We start from the raw sequence: 19546 nt of genomic DNA on the forward strand, positions 1-19546 counted from the left end.
AAACAACAATCTCGCGAGACTTTGGTTGCGGTTACGTTAAAAACAGTCCCTCGCGAGTCTGACGAAACCTTGCGCTATTGGTCGGGAAAAGTGCCCGTTATGGAAACTCTTCCTGCAGTGTTGCACGAGAGATGACAGGACGGTGTTATGGGGAGATAGTTGCGATTTATGCTCATAAAACCTCTATTTTAAATTGCAGGTCAGTTTTGCCTGTTATATTTGTTACTCAGACGTTGTCATATCGGCATTTTTCACGTTCTTGGCATGTAAAAACACGACCGTGACATGGCCAAAGCCCAGGAGCACGATTACAGTCACCTATAGCTAGCTAACTTGGTAGAAGTGCAGAGATACAGCCGAGCCCGTGACATTTCTGTTCTCTGTGCAGATGTGGAGCAGGTTATTGAGTCCTGTGAGCGGTAGAGCAAGTTTGTATTGGAGAAGCCTGTTTACCATGCAGCTGAAGACCAGCGAGTTCCAGTCTCTGTTCACTGATGGACTGAATGGATTAGCAGGTGAGGTACAGCTGTGGAAAGACACGTGCCAGTTGTGGTCATTTCATTGTAAAGATAAGTGGGGATGCTCAGAGATCAGTTGAGTAACTAAGACCAGAGTCTTTCACGAGCCAGTCTGTTACTTGCTCTTTAGGCTATTTGATGAATTAGTTCTTATACAGTTAATAATAGATTTTTTTTTTTTAATTATTTAAGGATTATAATACTAAGGATTTTATTAGATGCAGGTTTATTGTTTCACTGTATCGGGCTTCCAAAGCTTAGGGGCCGTGATAACAATGGCACGGTCAGCTTTAGATTTAAGTTTCGACTTTGGAGCAGCCAGAGGGGCCCCACCTGAGGATTTAAGGATGCAGACTGGCTCAGGTGGGGCCAACATCTCTGCTGTGTAGATCCCTTGGTGCTTTAAAAGAGCCCAGTTAAATTTTTAAATAAAGTATAAAACACACAGGCACCCAGTGTTGAGCGGTCATGATAGGGAGAACCAGTGAAAAGCTGAGCTGCTGCATTTTGAGCTCATTGGAGGCAAGAGAGTGACTTTTCATTTATCCCAGAAAGCCTAGGCGATGGATGTTATTTGGAAGAAGCAGGGCCAAACAGGTTTTCTCAGTCAAATGTCACTATGTTAGAAAAAACTCTCATTAACAGACATTGTCCCTCAACCTGCCTGAACAAATCTTGTTGATTGAAACAGCAATAGACCCTTTTTTTAAAGATATTTTAACAGTATGGAAAGCAGCAGTGGAATTAAGTGGGATTTATCCAAATAAACCGTTCTAGTGAACCAGTGTAACCAAAAGCAGGACATGGCCCTAAGTGAAATGCAGCCATCACTAAAATCAGTTTAATCCCAAATTTTTTAGCACCTTTCATGCAGTGCTTTGAAGATGCTGCAGCAGCTCTTCTCCTTCTGTGACATGTCAATATATCTGCTGTGGGACCAAAGCAGTGTGTAAAACGTATGTATATCTGAAAGATATTGCGATGTCTTGCCATTTAAAATTGTATTGTTCCCCATTTTATTAACAAACTAAAGGATAAAGTTAAGTTTTCAGACTTGTCAGCTGATTTGCAAGAGAACAAATATACTGCAGAGGTGAAAGCAGCCTCCAGACATACTAAATCTGAAACATTTCCTGACTCTTAAGTGTGTGTTTTGTGTTTCCAGAGGTGTTTGAGAAACACCAGCATGAGCTGAGAATAGCTGGGGGTGCTGTGCGGGATCTGCTGTCTGGGAAGCGGCCTGAAGATGTGGATTTTGCTACCACAGCCACTCCAGATGAGATGAAGCACATGTTTCAAACTGCTGGGATCAGGATGATCAACAATAAAGGAGAGAAGCACGGTACCATTACTGCGCGAGTAAGAGGCCGAGCTGTGTGATGATTAAAACGTTTTTCACTGTTCTAAGCAGTCAGCTAAATGCTGATTAAAACAGTATTAAATATAGCTTTAGTCCTGGTATAGTTATGCTAGTTAATGTTGATTCAAAGAAAACGGATTTCTAAGAAAATGTAATATTTTGTGGCAATTTCTCTAATAGAAAACAAAATGCACTACTGAAGGTGTTAAACATTTGGACTGCAAAATATGAAATATAACATTGTATAAGTATAGTTTAGTCATAGTTTACTCTGCACTAGTATAGAAATAACTTGGGCTCACAATTACATGTGATTCAGATTTTAAAGCTGGTATTCAGACTGAAGTGGAGTTATTAAATATGAGAAGTGAAGAGGTTGGTGTTGTGACTTAACAGGTCAATAATTATTATGCAATAAAGCAAAAGTGCATCAGTGATATCAGAGCTTGTTTAATCAACACTTTTGGTCATTCTTAAAATAGAAAAACAAGTCTATCAGAATATTTTAGGCTGAATAGCTGGAATATCTTTGGTCCAAATGAGCTTCCGCACTAAAGGCAGAAAGTGTTTTAAGAATGAAGTTTTATTTAGAAATCACCAAATCACAAAGTTAGTTACATTAAGTAGGTGCTTTATATTTTAAGGTAGTGAACTTACAGAATTGCAAACCAGAATTTGTAGCTGTCCAGATACTTCAGATCTATTACTGTTGGTAACTGTTCATGACCACATGGTCATGGTGGGACAAAGTAACTATGCAAATATTAAGTAAATACATGACCAAAGATTTTGATGATACGCAGCTGCATCTGTGGTCTGATCAGTCAAATGTGACTTAAATCTTAATGCAGGAGTTAAGTGATTGAACGATCCTGATGGATTGCATAAATAAGCAGCCCACTAACAGGAAGCCCCATTAATGAGTGATGTGTTTATTTCTAGAATATGTAAATGGGTTATATCTACTGAGCAGAGGCAGCAGGCTGGAACATATGGCTCCATGAGTTTGGATGCATATCAAATGCAACAGTGTTCTAATGGATTGAGGTAGATTTGTTATATAAAGAGTATGAAATCACTGTACTGTGTGTCTCAGTGCCTTCTGAAATATCACACTCTGGGTGGGCTCAGATTGCATTTGTACGCAAGTGCCATCAGTTGAGACAGAGTCATGAGGGCAGGCTTCTCTGTGCCTCTCATTTTGATGTGTGTTTCATTTATTGGTTCCTTCACAGCTACACAACGAGAACTTTGAGGTGACCACATTGCGAGTGGATGTTCAGACAGATGGACGTCATGCAGAAGTGGAATTCACCACTGACTGGCAGAAAGACGCTGAGAGGAGAGACCTCACCATTAACTCCATGTTTCTGGGTAATTTCCCACATCTCCACAATCCCAAACATGAGCTGTGTAAAAAATCGAAAGTACTGTATTGCTACTAGGATTCTTTATTCTGTACTTAAACAAATTTCATTTGCTGACTCCAAATCTGAAAACTGTTTTCATCTAGTACATCCCTCTTTTTTTTTTTAAAGTTATTATATTCTAAGTATTAGACAGCTAGGATGACTGGACAAAACAGTGATGTGTTTCAGCTTTTAAGAAATAAGTTTGGTCTCCAGAAAAGTGAAGCCAAAATTAAGGAAGGTGTTTTTGTTGGCCCTGAAATCCGTGAACTTCACAATGAGTTCAAAAGGAAACTGAAGCCAACTGAATCAGCAACAAGGGGAAACATTAGTGCAGGTTGTCCAGAAATTTTGGCAATCACAGAGCAATGGGTCCAAGGATTTCCTGAGCTTGTGGATAACATGCTGGAAGCTAATGAGTGCCAGAATGTCACTGAAGATGCAGTTTTTAGATTTGACTTTTTCCCACCAAATCTGGGCGATGTTAGTGATAATTTCATCAAGATATAAAAGTGGGAAAATTTAATCCGAGCATCATGGGTGATTACTGTTGGTTCTTGCAAAGAGACAGATGTGCAGTACAAGTGCTTCAACATGTTGACCTTATTGCCAGAAATATGCTTTAATGCGTCTCTGGTATTGCAGTCTGGTTTGTTTTCACAATAAACACATTAAAACAATGTTGGTGAGAAATGGTTAAAATTCCAGGCGTCGTGTTGATATAACTTCAAAAAAATTAAAAGAACACGTTTTAATCACAGTACAGCATCAAGTCAGTTAGACTTCTGGGATATTGATCTGGTCAGTTAAGTAGCAGATGGGGTTGTTAATCAATTTCAGCTGCTTTGGTGTTAATGAAGTTAACAACAGTTGCACTAGAGGGGCAACAATGAGACAACCCCCAAAACAGGATTAGTTTTACAGGTGGAGGCCACTGAGAGTTTTTCTCTCCTCATCTTTTCTGACTATTTTTCAGAAGTTTTGCATTTGGCTAGGGTCAGTGTCACTACTGGTAGCATGAGGTGATACCTGGACCCTACAGAGGCCCCGCAGGGAGCCCAGCTCCTCAAGGATGTCACATCAACACGTGCCATTGCCAGAAGATTTACTGTTTCCCAGTACAGTCTCAAGAGCATGGAGGAGATCCCAGGAGACAGGCAGTTACTCTAGGAGAGCTGGACAGAGCCATAGAAGGTCCTTAACTTATCAGCAGGACCGGTATCTGCTACTTTGTGCAAGGAGGAACAGGATGAGCACTTCCAGAGCTACAAGATGACCTCCAGCAGGGCACTGGTGTGAATGTCCCTGACCAAATAGTCAGAAAGAGACTTCATGAGGGTGGTCTCAGGTCCTCTAGTGGGTCCTGCGCTTGCTGCCTGGCACCATGGAGCCTGATTGGCATTTTCCATAGAATACCAGAATTGGCAGATGACAGATGAGAGCAGGTTCACCCTGAGGACTTGTGACAGACATGAAAAGGTCTGGAGATGTCATGGAGATTGTTATGCTGCCTGTAACATCGTTCAGCATGACCAGTTTGGTGGTGGGTCAGTGATGGTCTTGGAGGCATATCCATGGAAGGGGACACAGACTTCTCTAAGCAACGGCACCCTGACTGCCATTGGGTATCAGGATTGGACCCATTGTCAGGCCCTATGTTGGTGCAGTGGGTCCTGGGTCCACGTTAGTGCAAAATTGTCTTTGGTTCACCACTGATGATAATCATCAACATGCATTCATACATATACAATCATATAAATGCATAAAACTTCAATAAAACTATTAAGAGACATTACAGCATCATTCAGTATACTAATTCCTCCTGGTGCACAACAATACCTGTCCTCATGTGGAGAGAGTATGCAGACAGTTCCTGGAGGATGAAGGAATTGATATCATTGACATACCCTGACGCTCGCCTGACCTAAATCCAATAGATCGCCTCTGAGACATTATGTTTCGGTCCATCCAACGCTGCCAGGTTGCAGCTCAGACCATCCAGGAGTTCAGTGATGCCGTGGTCCAGATCTGGGATGAGATCCCCATGACACTATTTGTTGTCTCATTAGGAGCATGCCCTAATGTTGTGAGGCATGCGTACAAGCCCCCCCCCCCCCCCCCCCCCCCCCCCCCCAAAAATTGAGTGTCAAAATGTCAGTGACATGCAAGCCTAAATCAGATTTTATATCTGAAATTGGTGTTTAAAAAAAAAAAACGCTGGCCTGATGTTCTCAGTATTAAACACAATATAATTTTGGAGACCAGTGTAATGACATGATGAACCCTGGAAGGCTTTCTCTCATTATTTTGGGGAGTGAAGTTTGTATTAAAATTTTTTTCATGTGACTCTTGTTTCTCATTATAGGTCTGGATGGCACATTATATGATTATTATCAGGGATACGAGGATCTGCAGAACCGTAAAGTGCGGTTTGTTGGCAGTGCTGAACAAAGGATCAAGGAGGACTATCTGAGAATACTGCGATATTTTAGGTAGACTTCCTCATTTCATTTTCACCTACTTCAAACTGGAAACAAAAAAACATCATCTTCCCTGTTTGAAGGGAGCACATTAACCTCAATCCCATCATTTCATCACAGGTTTTATGGTCGAGTGGCTTTGGAGCCTGAGGACCACGAGCCTGAGACACTGGTGGCCATCAGGGAAAACGGTCGTGGACTGGCAGCTATATCAGGAGAACGAATCTGGGTGGAACTTAAAAAGCTGGTGGTTGGAAACCATGCTGCTCACCTGCTAGAGCTAATCTATAGTCTGGAATTAGCCCAGTACATTGGTGAGAAAAGGGAGGGCAGGGCTGGTTATCTTGATTTCAAACTCAAGAAAAATATGTATATATCGGCATGTTCAGCTGTAGTCAGTATCTTTTTATTTTATTGGTAAAGCAAGATAAAGAGAGGAGAAGTACATAAGACGGGGCTTAGAACTGGTCAACAGTGGTGCATTTAGAGTGCACTTTAAGTGTTTCATGTTTTAGGACATCATCACCTCTGCCTCTTAAAGGAGTACTCCATAATACATCCCGTTACGATTGCTAGTAGTGATGAAGACTGATGAAGGATTGAGATCTTTTGACACTTTATTCTTCAGAAGGGATCAAGATTCAGAAAAGCTGCACAACTGCAGTCTGATGCTCCAGACCAAGAGTCTAAACCAGGATTATCCTGATCACTACTTTTGAATAGTTTTCAGGCAGCCAGAGTTCCTCCTCCATCATAGAAGAAACTGTTCAGCTCTTTCACAGTGGTAATAATAGTAGTAGTAATACTGTGTACGGAGGACCTGAACTTCATCTACAAGCTCACTGGTGTAGCTCTTTATTTCTTTCATATAAAACAGTTTTGAATCATCCATCCATTTTCTTCCGCTTATCCGGAGCCAGGTCGCGGGGGCAGGAGCCTAAGCAGAGAAGCCCAGGCTTCCCTCTCCCCAGCCACCTCCTCTAGCTCATCCGGGGGGACCCCAAGACGTTCCCAGGCCAGCCGAGAGATATAATCTCTCCAGCGTGTCCTGGGTCTGCCGCGGGGCCTCCTCCCGCTGGGACATGCCCGGAACACCTCACCCAAGAGGCGGCCAGGAGGCATCCTAATCAGATGCCCGAGCCACCTCAACTGGCTCCTTTCGATGTGGAGGAGCAGCGGCTCTACTCTGAGCCCCTCCCAGATAGCTGCACTCCTCACCCTATCTCTAAGGGAGAGACCAGCCACCCTTCGAAGGAAACTCATTTCTGCTGCTTGTATTCGCTATCTTATTCTTTCGGTCACTACCCAAAGCTCGTGACCATAGGTGAGGGTAGGAACGTAGATCGACCAGTAAATCGAGAGCTTCGCTTTTACACTAAGCTCCCTCTTCACCACGACAGACCGGTGCAGCGTCCGCATTACTGCAGAAGCAGCCCCGATCCGTCTGTCGATCTCCCGCTCCCTTCTCCCGTCACTCGTGAACAAGACCCCGAGATACTTGAACTCCTCCACATGGGGCAAGAACTCGTTCCTGAGCCGGAGAGGGTACTCCACCCTTTTCAGGCTGAGGACCATGGCCTCAGACTTAGAGGTGCTGATTCTCATGCCGGCCGCTTCACACTCGGCTGTGAACCGTTCCACTGCGAGCTGGAGGCCACCCCCTGATGAAGCCAACAGGACCGCATCATCTGCAAAGAGCAGAGACGAGACTCTGAGGCCGCCAAGGAAGAAGCCTTCCGCCGCCTGGCTACGCCTAGAAATTCTGTCCATAAAAGTTATGAACAGAATCGGTGACAAAGGGCAGCCCTGGCGGAGTCCAACACCCACAGGAAACGAATCCGACTTATTACCGTCTATACGGACCAAGCTCTCACTGCGGTTGTACAGAGACTGAATGGCCCGCAACAACGGGCCAGACACTCCATACTCCCGCAGGACCTCCCAGCGGATACCCCGAGGGACACGGTCGAATGCCTTCTCCAAGTACACAAAGCACATGTAGACTGGTTGGGCAAACTCCCATGCGCACTCGAATATCCTTGAGAGGATAAAGAGCTGGTCCAGCGTTCCGCGACCAGGACGAAAACCGCATTGTTCCTCCTGGATCTGAGGTTCGACTAACAGACGGACCCTCCTTTCCAGCACCCTGGCGTAGACCTTTCCGGGGAGGCTGAGGAGTGTGATCCCTCGAAAGTTGGAGCACACCCTCTGGTCTCCCTTCTTAAAGATGGGGACCACGACCCCGGTCTGCCAATCCAGTGGCACTGCCCCAGATCTCCACGCGATATTGCAGAGGCATGTCAACCAAGACAGCCCTACAACATCCAGAGCCTTCAGGAACTCAGGGCGAATCTCGTCCACCCCAGGGGCCTTGCCACCAAGAAGTTGTTTAACTGCCTCAGTGACCTCACCCCCAGTGATGGCCAGGTCATCCCCCTCGTCCCCAGACTCTGCTTCCACTACAGAAGGTGTGTCAGTGGGATTCAGGAGGTCCTCGAAGTATTCCTTCCACCGCCCGACTATAGCCTCAGTTGAGGTCAGCAGCACCCCACCCGCACTATAAACCGTGTGAGTGGAGCACTGCTTTCCCCTCCTGAGTCGCCTGATGGTTTGCCAGAATCGCTTCGATGCCGTCCGAAAGTCTTGTTCCATAGCCTCACCGAACTCCTCCCACACCCAAGTTTTTGCGTCGGCCACTGCCCGAGCTGCATTCCGCTTGGCCTGTCGATACCTGTCAGCTGCCTCCGGAGTCCCACAGGCTAACCAAGCCCGATAGGACTCTTTCTTCAGCTTGATGGCTCCCTTCACCTCCGGTGACCACCATCTGGTTCGGGGGTTACCACCACGACAGGCACCAACCACCTTGCAGCCACAGCTCTGAGCAGCAGCCTCAACAATGGAGGTGCGGAACATGGTCCATTCGGACTCAATGTCCTCAGCCTCCCTCGGAATGCTGTCGAAGTTCTGCCGGAGGTGGGAGTGGAAGATCTCCCGGACTGGGGCTTCTGCCAGGCGTTCCCAGCGCACCCTCACAATACGTTTAGGTGCACCAGGTCTGTCCAGCATCTTCCCCCGCCACCTGATCCAACTCACCACCAGGTGGTGATCAGTTGACAGCTCCTCTCTTCACCCGAGTGTCCAAAACATACGGCCGCAGATCTGATGATACGATTACAAAATCGATCATCGACCTGCGACCTAGGGTGTCCTGGTGCCATGTGCACTTATGGACATCCTTATGTTCGAACATGGTGTTTGTTATGGACAAACTGTGGTTTGCACAGAAGTCCAATAACAAGACACCCTTCGGGTTCAGATCGGGCAGGCCGTTCCTCCCAATCACACCCCTTCAGGTCTCACTGTCATTGCCCACGTGAGCGTTGAAGTCTCCCAGCAAGACTATGGGGTCACCAGATGGAGCACTCTCCAGCACCCCGCCCAGTGACTCCAAAAAGGGTGGGTACTCTGAACTGTCATTCGGCGCATAAGCGCAAACAACAGTCAGGACCCGTTCCCCGGCCCGAAGGCGCAGGGAAACTACCCTCTCGTCCACCGGTGAAAACTCCGACGTACAGGCAGCAAGCCGGGGGGATACAAGAATACCCACCCCAGCTCGCCGCCTCTCACTGAGGGCAACTCCAGACTGGAACAGAGTCCAGCCTATCTCCAGGAGACTGGTTCCAGAGCCCAGGCCATGCGTTGAGGTGAGCCCAACTATATCTAGCTGGTATCTCTCAACCTCACGCACTAGCTCAGGCTCCTTCCCCACCAGAGAGGTGACATTCCATGTCCCAATAGCCAGTCTTGATAGCTGGGGATTGGTCCGCCAGGGCCTCCGCCCTCGGCCACCGCCCGACACACACTGCACCTGACCCCTACAACACATTTTTGAATCATTACTAATAAAATTATAATATGTAGGGGGACAAAAACTAAACTAAAAAAGTAAATTTGACTTTTATTAGATTTTTATTTTTAACTATATCCAGTACCACCAAGATATCACTAGAAACATTTCTTTTTTTTTTAAAAGGGGAATCATGACAATTTCAGCTCAAATTTCAATCTTAGTTTTTCCCTGCAGATTTTTTCCTCGTGATGTTTATATCTGCACTCTATTACTAATAGAACAGGTCATGACGTCTGAAATACTTTTTGTACGTGTTGCGTTTTGTCATTTTTACCTAGTATGGTAAAAACGTGCTCGCTTAGCAGGACATGGCTTCCCTTCTTGAAAATGGTCTGAGGTAATGACAATGAAATCATTGTTCACTAAGTTTATTGAACATAGGTACTGACAAAATGCATCAACTTCTATGGTCCTCTGAGCTCTACAATTATCTAGTAAGATCCCCCAAAAGACTCAGTTTTCTGATTTAATTCTTTAACACCTATACTTCAGGATTGTTATTAATAGGATTGGGTGGAAAAAAAACAATTACAGTGTATCACAAAAGTGAGTACACCCCTCACATTTCTGCAGATATTTAAGTATATCTTTTCATGGGACAACACTGACAAAATGACACTTTGACACAATGAAACATAGTCTGTGTGCAGCTTATATAACAGTGTAAATTTATTCTTCCCTCAAAATAACTCAATATACAGCCATTAATGTCTAAACCAGCGGCAACAAAAGTGAGTACACCCCTAAGAGACTACACCCGTAAATGTCCAAATTGAGCACTGCTTGTCATTTCCTCTCCAAAATGTCATGTGACTCGTTAGTGTTACTAGGTCTCAGGTGTGCATAGGGAGCAGGTGTGTTCAGTTTTGTAGTACAGCTCTCACACTCTCTCATACTGGTCACTGAAAGTTCCAACATGGCACCTCATGGCAGAGAACTCTCTGAGGATCTTGAATGAATTGTTGCTCTACATGAAGACTGTTATATAAGCTGCACACAGACTACTTTTCATTGTGTCAAAGTGTCATTTTGTCAGTGCTGTCCCATGAAAAGATATACTTAAATATATGCAGAAATGTGAGGGGTGTACTCACTTTTGTGATACACTGTATACCAAACATTTTCTGTCTTTGTCTTTGTTAACTCTGTAACTCCTGTCCCTGCTCCTCCTCAGGTTTACCTCCAGATGGCGATGTTGACGAGATGAAGCGAGTGTGGCAGAATGCTAAAGATCACTCTCCCAAACCCATGACCATCCTGGCTGCTCTGTTCCGCTGCCCAGAGCAGGTGGAAAAGATGGACATCCGATTGAAAGTGTCCCGAGAGGAAAAGAATCTGGCAATATTTCTGGTCAAATACAGACGGGAGCTCTGCAAGAGTGAAGAAGAGCCGGGCAGCCTCAAGCCTTTCACTGACTTCATTATTGATGTAAGTTTCTGCCTCTTCCAGTTGGTCTATAGAAACAGTCAGATGGGAATATCCTTTCCAAACTCACCAGACCAATGTGGTCATTGAAATTAGCCACAGTCATTCATATATTCTTTTTAAGGCCAGTTTCATAGATATGGATTAAGCCTGCAAGTCTGTGAATGTTGCCTGTAATTGCCCACCATAACATGATGAGCTCCTGTTGAAGCTCAATAGACAGACACGTTTAATGTGGCAAAGAGTTCACCTTTCACTTTAACACTGTTTAAACACTACGTACAAATGTTGAGTGCATGTTATGGCTGCAAGATGAAGTTCAGTCAACCAAATTTGAGTAAATGTTTTGTCTTTAGTAGTTAACTCACGCCAGTGAAACATACCATGTGCAGATGGCATCCAAGGCCTCAGAAAAAATAAAATCAGCTGCATTTTCCTGGAGAGCAAACATTTAATTGAGAAAACACCAACCCTGAAAGTAAATCACACCACTTATTCCGCTTCCTTGCTAATGCTAGGGAGCAGTCTGTCTGCGGCATGTTCTCATCCAAACTGTTAAGGTTCGGTGTTCAGAGGCAGGAAGTGTGTAGGAAATGTGTGACATTTGTGAATATTGTGAACTAGGAACCGTTTCAAAGAGCCAAACCAAAGCCACTTCTGTTAGGGTGAAGTACCTCAGCTTACCCTGTTTTAATTATAGTAGTATTTCTTTTTTTGCTATTATTGTCACCCTTTATTTAAAGGAAACAGAAATGTAAACATAAATAGACTATGGCATTTAGATAAACTAAATGGATTAGGCTCTAGGTTAAGCTTTTGTTACAACCTGGCTCATAAGCTGCAGCTTATAGTGGAGTCTGTAGAAACATCAGTTTTACTTTACTTGATAATCTCAGCTAAAAATGACAGCCAAGAGAGTATGACAGGGCCTCCCCTCCAAGCTGACCTCACGCATGCCTTCATTGACACCTGACCAGGTGTAGACATCAGCAGGCAACAAAGGCTCATGCACTGCCACTGCAGGAGAGCAGGAGGACTGAGGAGCAACACATTGTTAGCTAGAATGGATTCAAAGAGCCAAAGCAAAGCTTTTCTATTAGGGTCAAATACCCCAAACGTACCAAAACACTCTCCTAGTTATTTCTGTAATTAGTGCATCTTTCACAAACCTTAACTCAACCTTAGGTGTTTAGTTATAATACTATTGTTTTAACTATTATTTAACTTTAAAAAAACAGTTGAAATACTAAAATAAGTGTGAAACGGTATTTAGATGTGCTAAATTGATTAGAGACTAGATTAAGCTTTGATAAAACATTGACGCTAAAGTATAAAAGACAATTTCAATACTACAAAGATCTTTTAAATCAAGCTAGATTATTGACATTATACAGTTTCTTTATATTTCCATGCTGTGGAAATGTGCTGTCCTACCAGTATGAATAGTCATGCTCTAAGAGAAAAACTTAAGAACTGCAAACAAAACTACACAGAGAACCAACAAACACACTCTTTGCCAAAGGTAAAGCTCTAAAATTTCAAGACGAGGTAGATTTTAAGTTGTCAAATTATGTACAAAGAAAAAAGAATATGATCATCACCAGGGAGTATCCAGAAGTTCAAAAAAAGAAACACTGGTACATCTCTGCACACACAGGGAGTAAGGAGAGAGTCAGACACAAGACACCAGGGAGTTTATTTCTGGTTTATTTTTACCAGTGAATCTCAATCGTTGTCATTCACATGTAGCATATTTGTCCTGTCTCCGTCCCCTCAACCAGTCATTGCAGATGGCTGCCCCTCCCTGAGCTTGCTTCGGTTGGAGGTTTCTTCCTGTTAAAACTGAGTTTTTCCTTCCCACTGTCGCCAAGTGCTTTCTCATAGGAGTCGTTTTGGTCATTGCTGCTGCTGCTGTTGTTGTTGTTGTTTTTTTGTTTTGTTTTTTTTTTTGGGGGGGGGGGGGGGGGGGTTGTAATTGTTGCATGGTCTTCAGCATACAATAAATAAAATGAAATAATAGAGTGCCTTCAGAGTGCTATATAAATAAAATTAAATTGAACTGAATAGCAGAGAACGATCTCACCAACCATAATTAGTGAATGGATATCAGCTACACAAGTGAGAGTTTTAAAAAACCCCATTTGTCTGGTGCTTTATTCCCTTTTTTAAATTGGTTTTGTAATTTTTTGTTTTTAAAGCCGTTTTTGCATGTACAGAACAGCTTACAGCAACACTAGGCTAGTAAGATACATTGCGTTAGCCTCACAGCATAATTGCCTGAGTCATATTTTGGCCAAATTGAGATATCTTATCTAAATGAATCTACAGTGTTAGCAAACCCGAATTAGGCAAGTATCTCAATTTGGCCAAAATATGAATTAGGCAATTATGCTGTGAGGCTAACTATTGGCTACCTTGATGGTTGCGGCTTTATTAGAAAAAATCCCCGGGGCTCAGGCTTGGTGCAGAGCCACGTTAGGCCGGGAGGGCTGCCTGGCTCATAACCTGCTGGTGGATCGTTGGCTGTGAATGAGAGAGGAAGTGAAAACATGGACAGTGCTGTAAGATTCAACAAACATTGAAGGGAAGCATATTTACTAAATATAAAAAAGTCAATTTGGGAGAGACACTGATATAAAGGAATGAGGTGATATTGAGTTTTTTTTTTTAATTCATTTTTTTCTTCTGTTTTTATGAATTATCAAGACCAAATTTGCCATAAGCTGTATTTTATGTCTATTTATTTAAGTTCCTTATTATTTTATTTGGTTGGTTGATTGATTGCCATCAGCATGTTAAAAACATGAAGCCATAAAAACTGTATCCTAGGCCATCATTAAAATAATAATAGACTAGATTCTAAGTTAGTAGATGCCGGGAGCTGAGAAGCTGCTGCAACACCGTGCACTGCCATTGTGATTCATATTTATTTTTTACCCAGTTTGAAATTGATAAACAAAAAACTATACTTCAACCCTGCCGTTACTAGAAGCATAACTGGATAAAGTAGCCTGAGAATGCTTCTATATGAAAACTTGGTTTCTCTCTGGGTTTGTCTCAACTCATAGAACTGATTTCTTTATTTGGACTTTGCTGTGTGCACATGGGTTTGAAGCAGCCTGAGACTCGGTTGGAAAAAATGTGCAGCTGCATACTTTTAACCACTCAGGATTTAGGAGAATTTGAGTCCAAATTATGGTGGCGACAGTTATAGATTTGTTTGTTTGTGCTGCCAGACCACTGTCAGTTAAGTCTGATCAGACCAGAGTGTCCTGAACAGTTCAGCCCAGTATTTAATGTAAATGGGAAACCTGTCTTTCTGTTCCTTATGATTATCATGTTCTAGAAAATCCCTCTGTGTTACTAAGCGAAGCCAAGCTTTAAGTTGCTTTAATTCACACACATACTGCATCTTTGCAGAGTCGGGAGCTGGATTCCCAGAGTAAAGTGTGCGAGCTGCTCAAATACCAAGGTGAGGAGAAGCTCCTGTCAGAGCTGAGCAGGTGGTCCATCCCTCGCTTCCCCATCAGCGGCCACGATCTGAGGAAGATGGGCATCACTTCGGGCAAAGAGATAGGTGCCACCTTACAGAAGCTCCGTGATGTCTGGAAGAAGAGTCATTACCAGATGGACAAAGATGAACTGCTTAGTTACGTAAAGCCCTAAATGAGCGGAAGAGTGGAGGTGTTTTTGTGTTAGACAGTAATCACATGGAGGCTTAATAGTGATACTGCACTGCTCCTGGGTATTGTCTGAGCAGCCTGATGCATATTGTTCACTAAGGACTCTACAGGAGGTGAGACATGGAATCAGGCTGAAAAATGCTCTTTCAGCCTGAGCCTATAGCCTTGGCCCACTGTTGTTATATGATCTAAACAGAGATGTGTCTGCTGTTAATAAATGGTTGATGTTCAGCCAGTTGAATTGTCAAAATTTGTGATGTAATCACTCCTTTGACCTGGGAAGGAAGACAACATATGGAATAAATTCAGTTTATTCACAGTAATGTTTATTTTTATTGTTCACATAATAATAGGAAGCAGAAGATTGTGTGTCTGTGGGTTTTTTGTTTTTTTAGCCTGACTGCAGTCATGCATTTCTGTGTTTTCTCTACAGATCATTTTACAATTCTACAAAAATGTTTTGTTTTCATTGAGCACACTCTCCTTTTCTGAATGCTTTGTACAATAGAAACGTGTGTGAATGTCTTTGGCACTGTGAGAAATATTTTTTGTGCCGGAGTGAGGTTGCTCCTCCCTCCTACAGATATGAGACATAAAACCCACTGATCTCCTTTTCCCAGCCTCTTTCTGTGTATGAAGAAGCTCAACAGTTGTTGCTTACTGAAAATTCACCCCATGTCCTCCCGCCATTGATTTTACATTTTCAAGCTTCTTGGATTGGTTTTTTTATTTTTATTTTTTTATATTAATTATTCAAATGCCTCCTCTGCCACTGGATTCACCTGCAGTTGTTATTTAAGCTCCCCTTTGCTGTATTTGGGTTGAACACATGGCTTGGATCAGTGTAAATCTCAGTAATGCCTCATCGGACAGCGCACTATTTGCTGATGATCTTCGAGATGAGCGTTTGGCTCAGGTGGAAATAGCTCTTCTCGCCATCATCTTCATCATTGCGGGGATCCTAAACTTTGGGCTCTTGCTGATGCTGTGCAGGCGCAGGAAGCCGCTCTCCAGGATGCGCGTCTTCGTTTTCCACCTATGCGTCGCTGACTTAGTGGTCACATTTTTCCAAGTCTGCCCCCAACTCATTTGGGACATCACCGACAGATTCATTGGTCCAGATATACTGTGCCGGGCGGTGAAGTACCTGCAGGTGGTCGGGATGTTCGCCTCCACTTACATGATCGTGGTGATGACTATAGATCGATATCAAGCCATCTGTAACCCCATGGTAACTTTCCAGAGGCGCACGGCGCGCTGGAACGGTCCGGTGTGCGCCGCCTGGTGCGTCTCTCTCCTCTGCAGCCTCCCGCAGGTCTTCATCTTCTCTCGAGTCCAGATCGCTCCCGGTGTGTACGATTGTTGGGCGCAGTTCATCGAGCCGTGGGGACAGAGAGCCTACGTTACATGGACGACTTTAGTGATATTCGTCCTGCCAATTCTCACCGTGATCGTGTGCCAGGTGCGCATCTGCCGCGCCGTACAAATAAACTTCCACATGAAGATGCACAACGTCGGGGAAGCGGCCAGCAAACCTTCGTCCTCCAGGGCCAGCAGCGTGGCAGGAGTGTCGAAGGCCAGAGTGAAGACGGTGAAGATGACCGTTTTCATCGTGCTCGCCTACATCATCTGCTGGACGCCTTTCTTCACCGTGCAGCTCTGGTCTGTCTGGGACGTCGAGGCGCCCACTCAGAGTAAGAAGACATAACGCGCCAACAAACAAACAAAAAAAAGTCTATTTTTTTTAAAAAAGTATATTAATGCGGGTTTAATTGGCTATAAACGCCATTATAACGAGAAAAACAATTCCTGTAAACTAATTTTGAATGATCACATTTTGGGGACCAGAGTTATTATAGTAACTTATTTGTATAGCACTTATACAGAGCAGTTACACATAATACACCCACTAAAATACAATAAATTATCTATAAATGCTTTTAAGTTGTCTGACATCTTCACCTTGAAAACTGTGATAAATTCTGGCCCAGTACTTACAATACAGTAAGTGTACTTTAAAATAAGAGGAAAGGATGTTCTCTCCATGTGAATGAACTCACTGTAATGGAAAGCCAGTACATTAAGTCAGCCCTACAAAGGTTAGGCCCTTAATGTCACAAAACCTGCAACTGATGACTTAAAATAACTGCAAATCGGCTGGAGGAACCCAAATAAAGTGACCCTCATTTCCTCCTCGTGTGTCTCCAGGTGCAACCTTCACCATCTTGATGCTGCTTGCCAGTTTAAACAGCTGTGTGAACCCCTGCATCTACATGTTCTTTAGTGGAAAGCTGCCCAAAAGACTGGTGAGCCTGATTTGTGTAGGTCAGCCTGAGCTGAAGGAGTCCATGCAGGAAGAGGCCACTGTGGTTAGCTCCATGTACATCAGCCTCAAGAGCCTATCGGACTGCAGATGAAAGCCCTGGTGATGTCAGCTATGATCACACACTTATTTCACCTCATGCCTTCCTGTTGTACATTGGGTGAAAACAATGTTTCTTCATGATAAAGGCTGAAAGTCTTCTAATAAGTGTGAAGGAAAACATCCCAGCAGTAAAGTGTTCCCACTGCACAGATGATCACTGTATACAGTACTTTCACATAGAAAGTATAGATGTCCTGAGTGCCAGACACGCTATCTAGCATGTTACATTTAGAGTGATACAGATGCTCTAAAAAACAAACCATTCCTTTCGATCTGGTTCGCCACTTTAAGTCAAACTGAAATATATCTTCAAATATAGGATGAATCCACTAAAATGACACATTTAGATATTCATAGTGCCCCGAGTCGCTCTGAGCACCAACCTGAGGTTGAATATTATTTTGGTTTTGGATTAGCAGGAAATGCTCAGATATTAATGATCTCCAGCTGATAGTAACTTTTTTTGGGGGGGGGGGGGGGGGGGGGGGGGGGGGGGGTGGCACCAGTATGAGGTCAGAGTTTTATTTTGTCTGTGACCAGCTGATGAGTAAATACCTTTAAAACTAATTACATCCCAATCAGCCTCAGTTGTGTTTTGTGTTTAGTAAGGGTGCAGATTAAAAAGACTGTGATGCATGGCTTGAAATGTTGTTTCTAATATTTTATTGTGTGCAGTATTTTTTCCTTTTATAAAAAAAATTGTTTATCAGCTGATCTTGTGGCATGTTTCACTTAAATATTGTTCCTGTGTGTATGTATATCCGAGTTTGATTCTTCAGGCTACTTTATCTCTACATGTACATATGATCATGTGTATGATAATGTCCGACCTATTCTCGGTGGTTGAAATAGTCAAGTATTCTCTGCTGGGTCATATTTGAATTTCAATTTCTTTTGTTGTGTTCAAACAGCTGTTTTTGAGGATATCATGAAGCCTTATTCCAATAAAAAACAAAAAAACAAAGCAAATGTACTTTTTATATGCCTAAACACATTATAAGGGTTAACAGATTACATTAATAGTCTTTTTTTTTTCCAGACACTTTGTGTTCAGTGCCCTAAGAGAGTCATTGATACATGTTTACATTTTTCTTTCATTTTTCCTAAGTAGTTACAACTGACTTTTTGTGACTCTTTTCTTTGTTCATATCAGTACTGTCATGTTGAGAAAAGCACTCGAGGCTGCAGCTACACATATTTCAGTTTATCTAGGCTTCTCATTTTCTGCTGAATGTCACTTAATAGTGTCTCCATCTTCTACATGGAGGATGGAACAGAAGCATGTGTAATTTTTCAATTGTGTGCTCTATATTATTATACAGCATGTGATTATAACTCTCGGAAAGAGGGTTGGGAAAGATTAGTAAAACCCAGCACATCGCACATCTTTCAGAAATGGGCAGTTAAAGATGTGGATGTTCTGTGTGTAATTTGCTACCTAGGAGAACTGAATAATACATTTCTGTGAAACATCATTACAGTCACAAGAAATACGCTTCTGTGCTTTTTCATTAGGCTGCACAGACAAAATCTGACAGAAATTGTCCAACAATAAATCTGCCTTTGCCCTCATCAGCTGGCTGAGACCCAGCAGTGACATTTAACTCTAATAAGAACACAGGCTGCAGTGAGGGGGAAGTGTTGCTCACTGGTCATGGCATCACCCAAACTTAGACCAAGACAAAAAGTCCATTGCAGAATTTGATAAATAAACATTTGCTACATCAGTGCAGTTTCACATGCTTTGCAGGGTCTAAACTGTTGCAATGGAGACATTTCATTTCTGTTTGGTAGTGTGACTATGTGTCCTCATACTGGGATACTGCCCACATACCCAGAATTCAATTGGCAATTACCAATAACTAGCATAAAATAGAAAACTTATAACCCTGACAAGTCAGTAATGAAAAAACTGATACATGATGGCCTACCTGTAACACCTGTGTGCTGTCCAGTAAACCTTTATAAAGTTTGTTTGTGCTGCTCTCTGACATCAGTTTTTATCATTGCACTTGTTGGAGCAGAATATGAATGAATTTATTTGTGTATTAAGTATGCGTGACAGGGTAATTGGTGGTCATGACTGTAGCTATATGGAGCTTTCTTTGGTCAGGTGCACCACCCAGAAGGGTAAACAGTTTTTGACCGCTGAAGCAGCTAGCAGCTATGAGAGTTACAGGTGTGGATGTTTCAAATGTTTAGGACACTGATGAGTTTGGATGGAATAAAAAAAAAAATGGACAAAGGGTTTGACCGGCAAGTATGACTCAGACTTTGATTCATCAGACACCGTAGCAATCAGCGCATCAATCAAGTCATCCTGCAGCACCTCAGTG

General features: G+C 43.2%; 2 protein-coding genes across 2 annotated transcripts; both read left to right on the plus strand.

Annotated features, from left to right (window-relative positions):
* The first annotated feature begins 41 nt into the window (after positions 1-41).
* Positions 42-15108, plus strand: trnt1 (tRNA nucleotidyl transferase, CCA-adding, 1). The gene is made up of 8 exons (XM_030729872.1): positions 42-199; positions 389-515; positions 1684-1877; positions 3114-3252; positions 5653-5779; positions 5888-6081; positions 10852-11105; positions 14523-15108. The coding sequence occupies exons 2-8, from the start codon at positions 389-391 to the stop codon at positions 14766-14768; spliced, it is 1281 nt and encodes a 426-aa protein (XP_030585732.1). The 5' UTR covers positions 42-199; the 3' UTR covers positions 14769-15108.
* Positions 15109-15244: 136 nt separating this feature from the next.
* Positions 15245-17550, plus strand: avpr2b.1 (arginine vasopressin receptor 2b, tandem duplicate, 1). Its single transcript, XM_030729873.1, has 2 exons — positions 15245-16479; positions 16994-17550. Exons 1-2 carry the CDS (start codon positions 15615-15617, stop codon positions 17200-17202), a joined length of 1074 nt encoding a protein of 357 aa, XP_030585733.1. The 5' UTR covers positions 15245-15614; the 3' UTR covers positions 17203-17550.
* Positions 17551-19546: the final 1996 nt, after the last annotated feature.

The sequence above is a fragment of the Archocentrus centrarchus genome, chromosome 5, assembly GCF_007364275.1.
Source record: "Archocentrus centrarchus isolate MPI-CPG fArcCen1 chromosome 5, fArcCen1, whole genome shotgun sequence".
Taxonomy (NCBI): domain Eukaryota; kingdom Metazoa; phylum Chordata; class Actinopteri; order Cichliformes; family Cichlidae; genus Archocentrus; species Archocentrus centrarchus.

What these genes read in the sequence shown, in the direction of transcription:
- trnt1 (XM_030729872.1), top strand. Translation starts at nt 389, where the DNA reads ATGTGGAGCAGGTTATTGAGTCCTGTGAGCGGTAGAGCAAGTTTGTAT. An exon ending in ACGGTACCATTACTGCGCGA is followed by an intron (nt 1,878 to 3,113) that starts GTAAGAGGCCGA and finishes GTTCCTTCACAG; the next exon opens with CTACACAACGAGAACTTTGA. An exon ending in AGAATACTGCGATATTTTAG is followed by an intron (nt 5,780 to 5,887) that starts GTAGACTTCCTC and finishes ATTTCATCACAG; the next exon opens with GTTTTATGGTCGAGTGGCTT.
- avpr2b.1 (XM_030729873.1), top strand. Translation starts at nt 15,615, where the DNA reads ATGGCTTGGATCAGTGTAAATCTCAGTAATGCCTCATCGGACAGCGCA. An exon ending in CGTCGAGGCGCCCACTCAGA is followed by an intron (nt 16,480 to 16,993) that starts GTAAGAAGACAT and finishes GTGTGTCTCCAG; the next exon opens with GTGCAACCTTCACCATCTTG.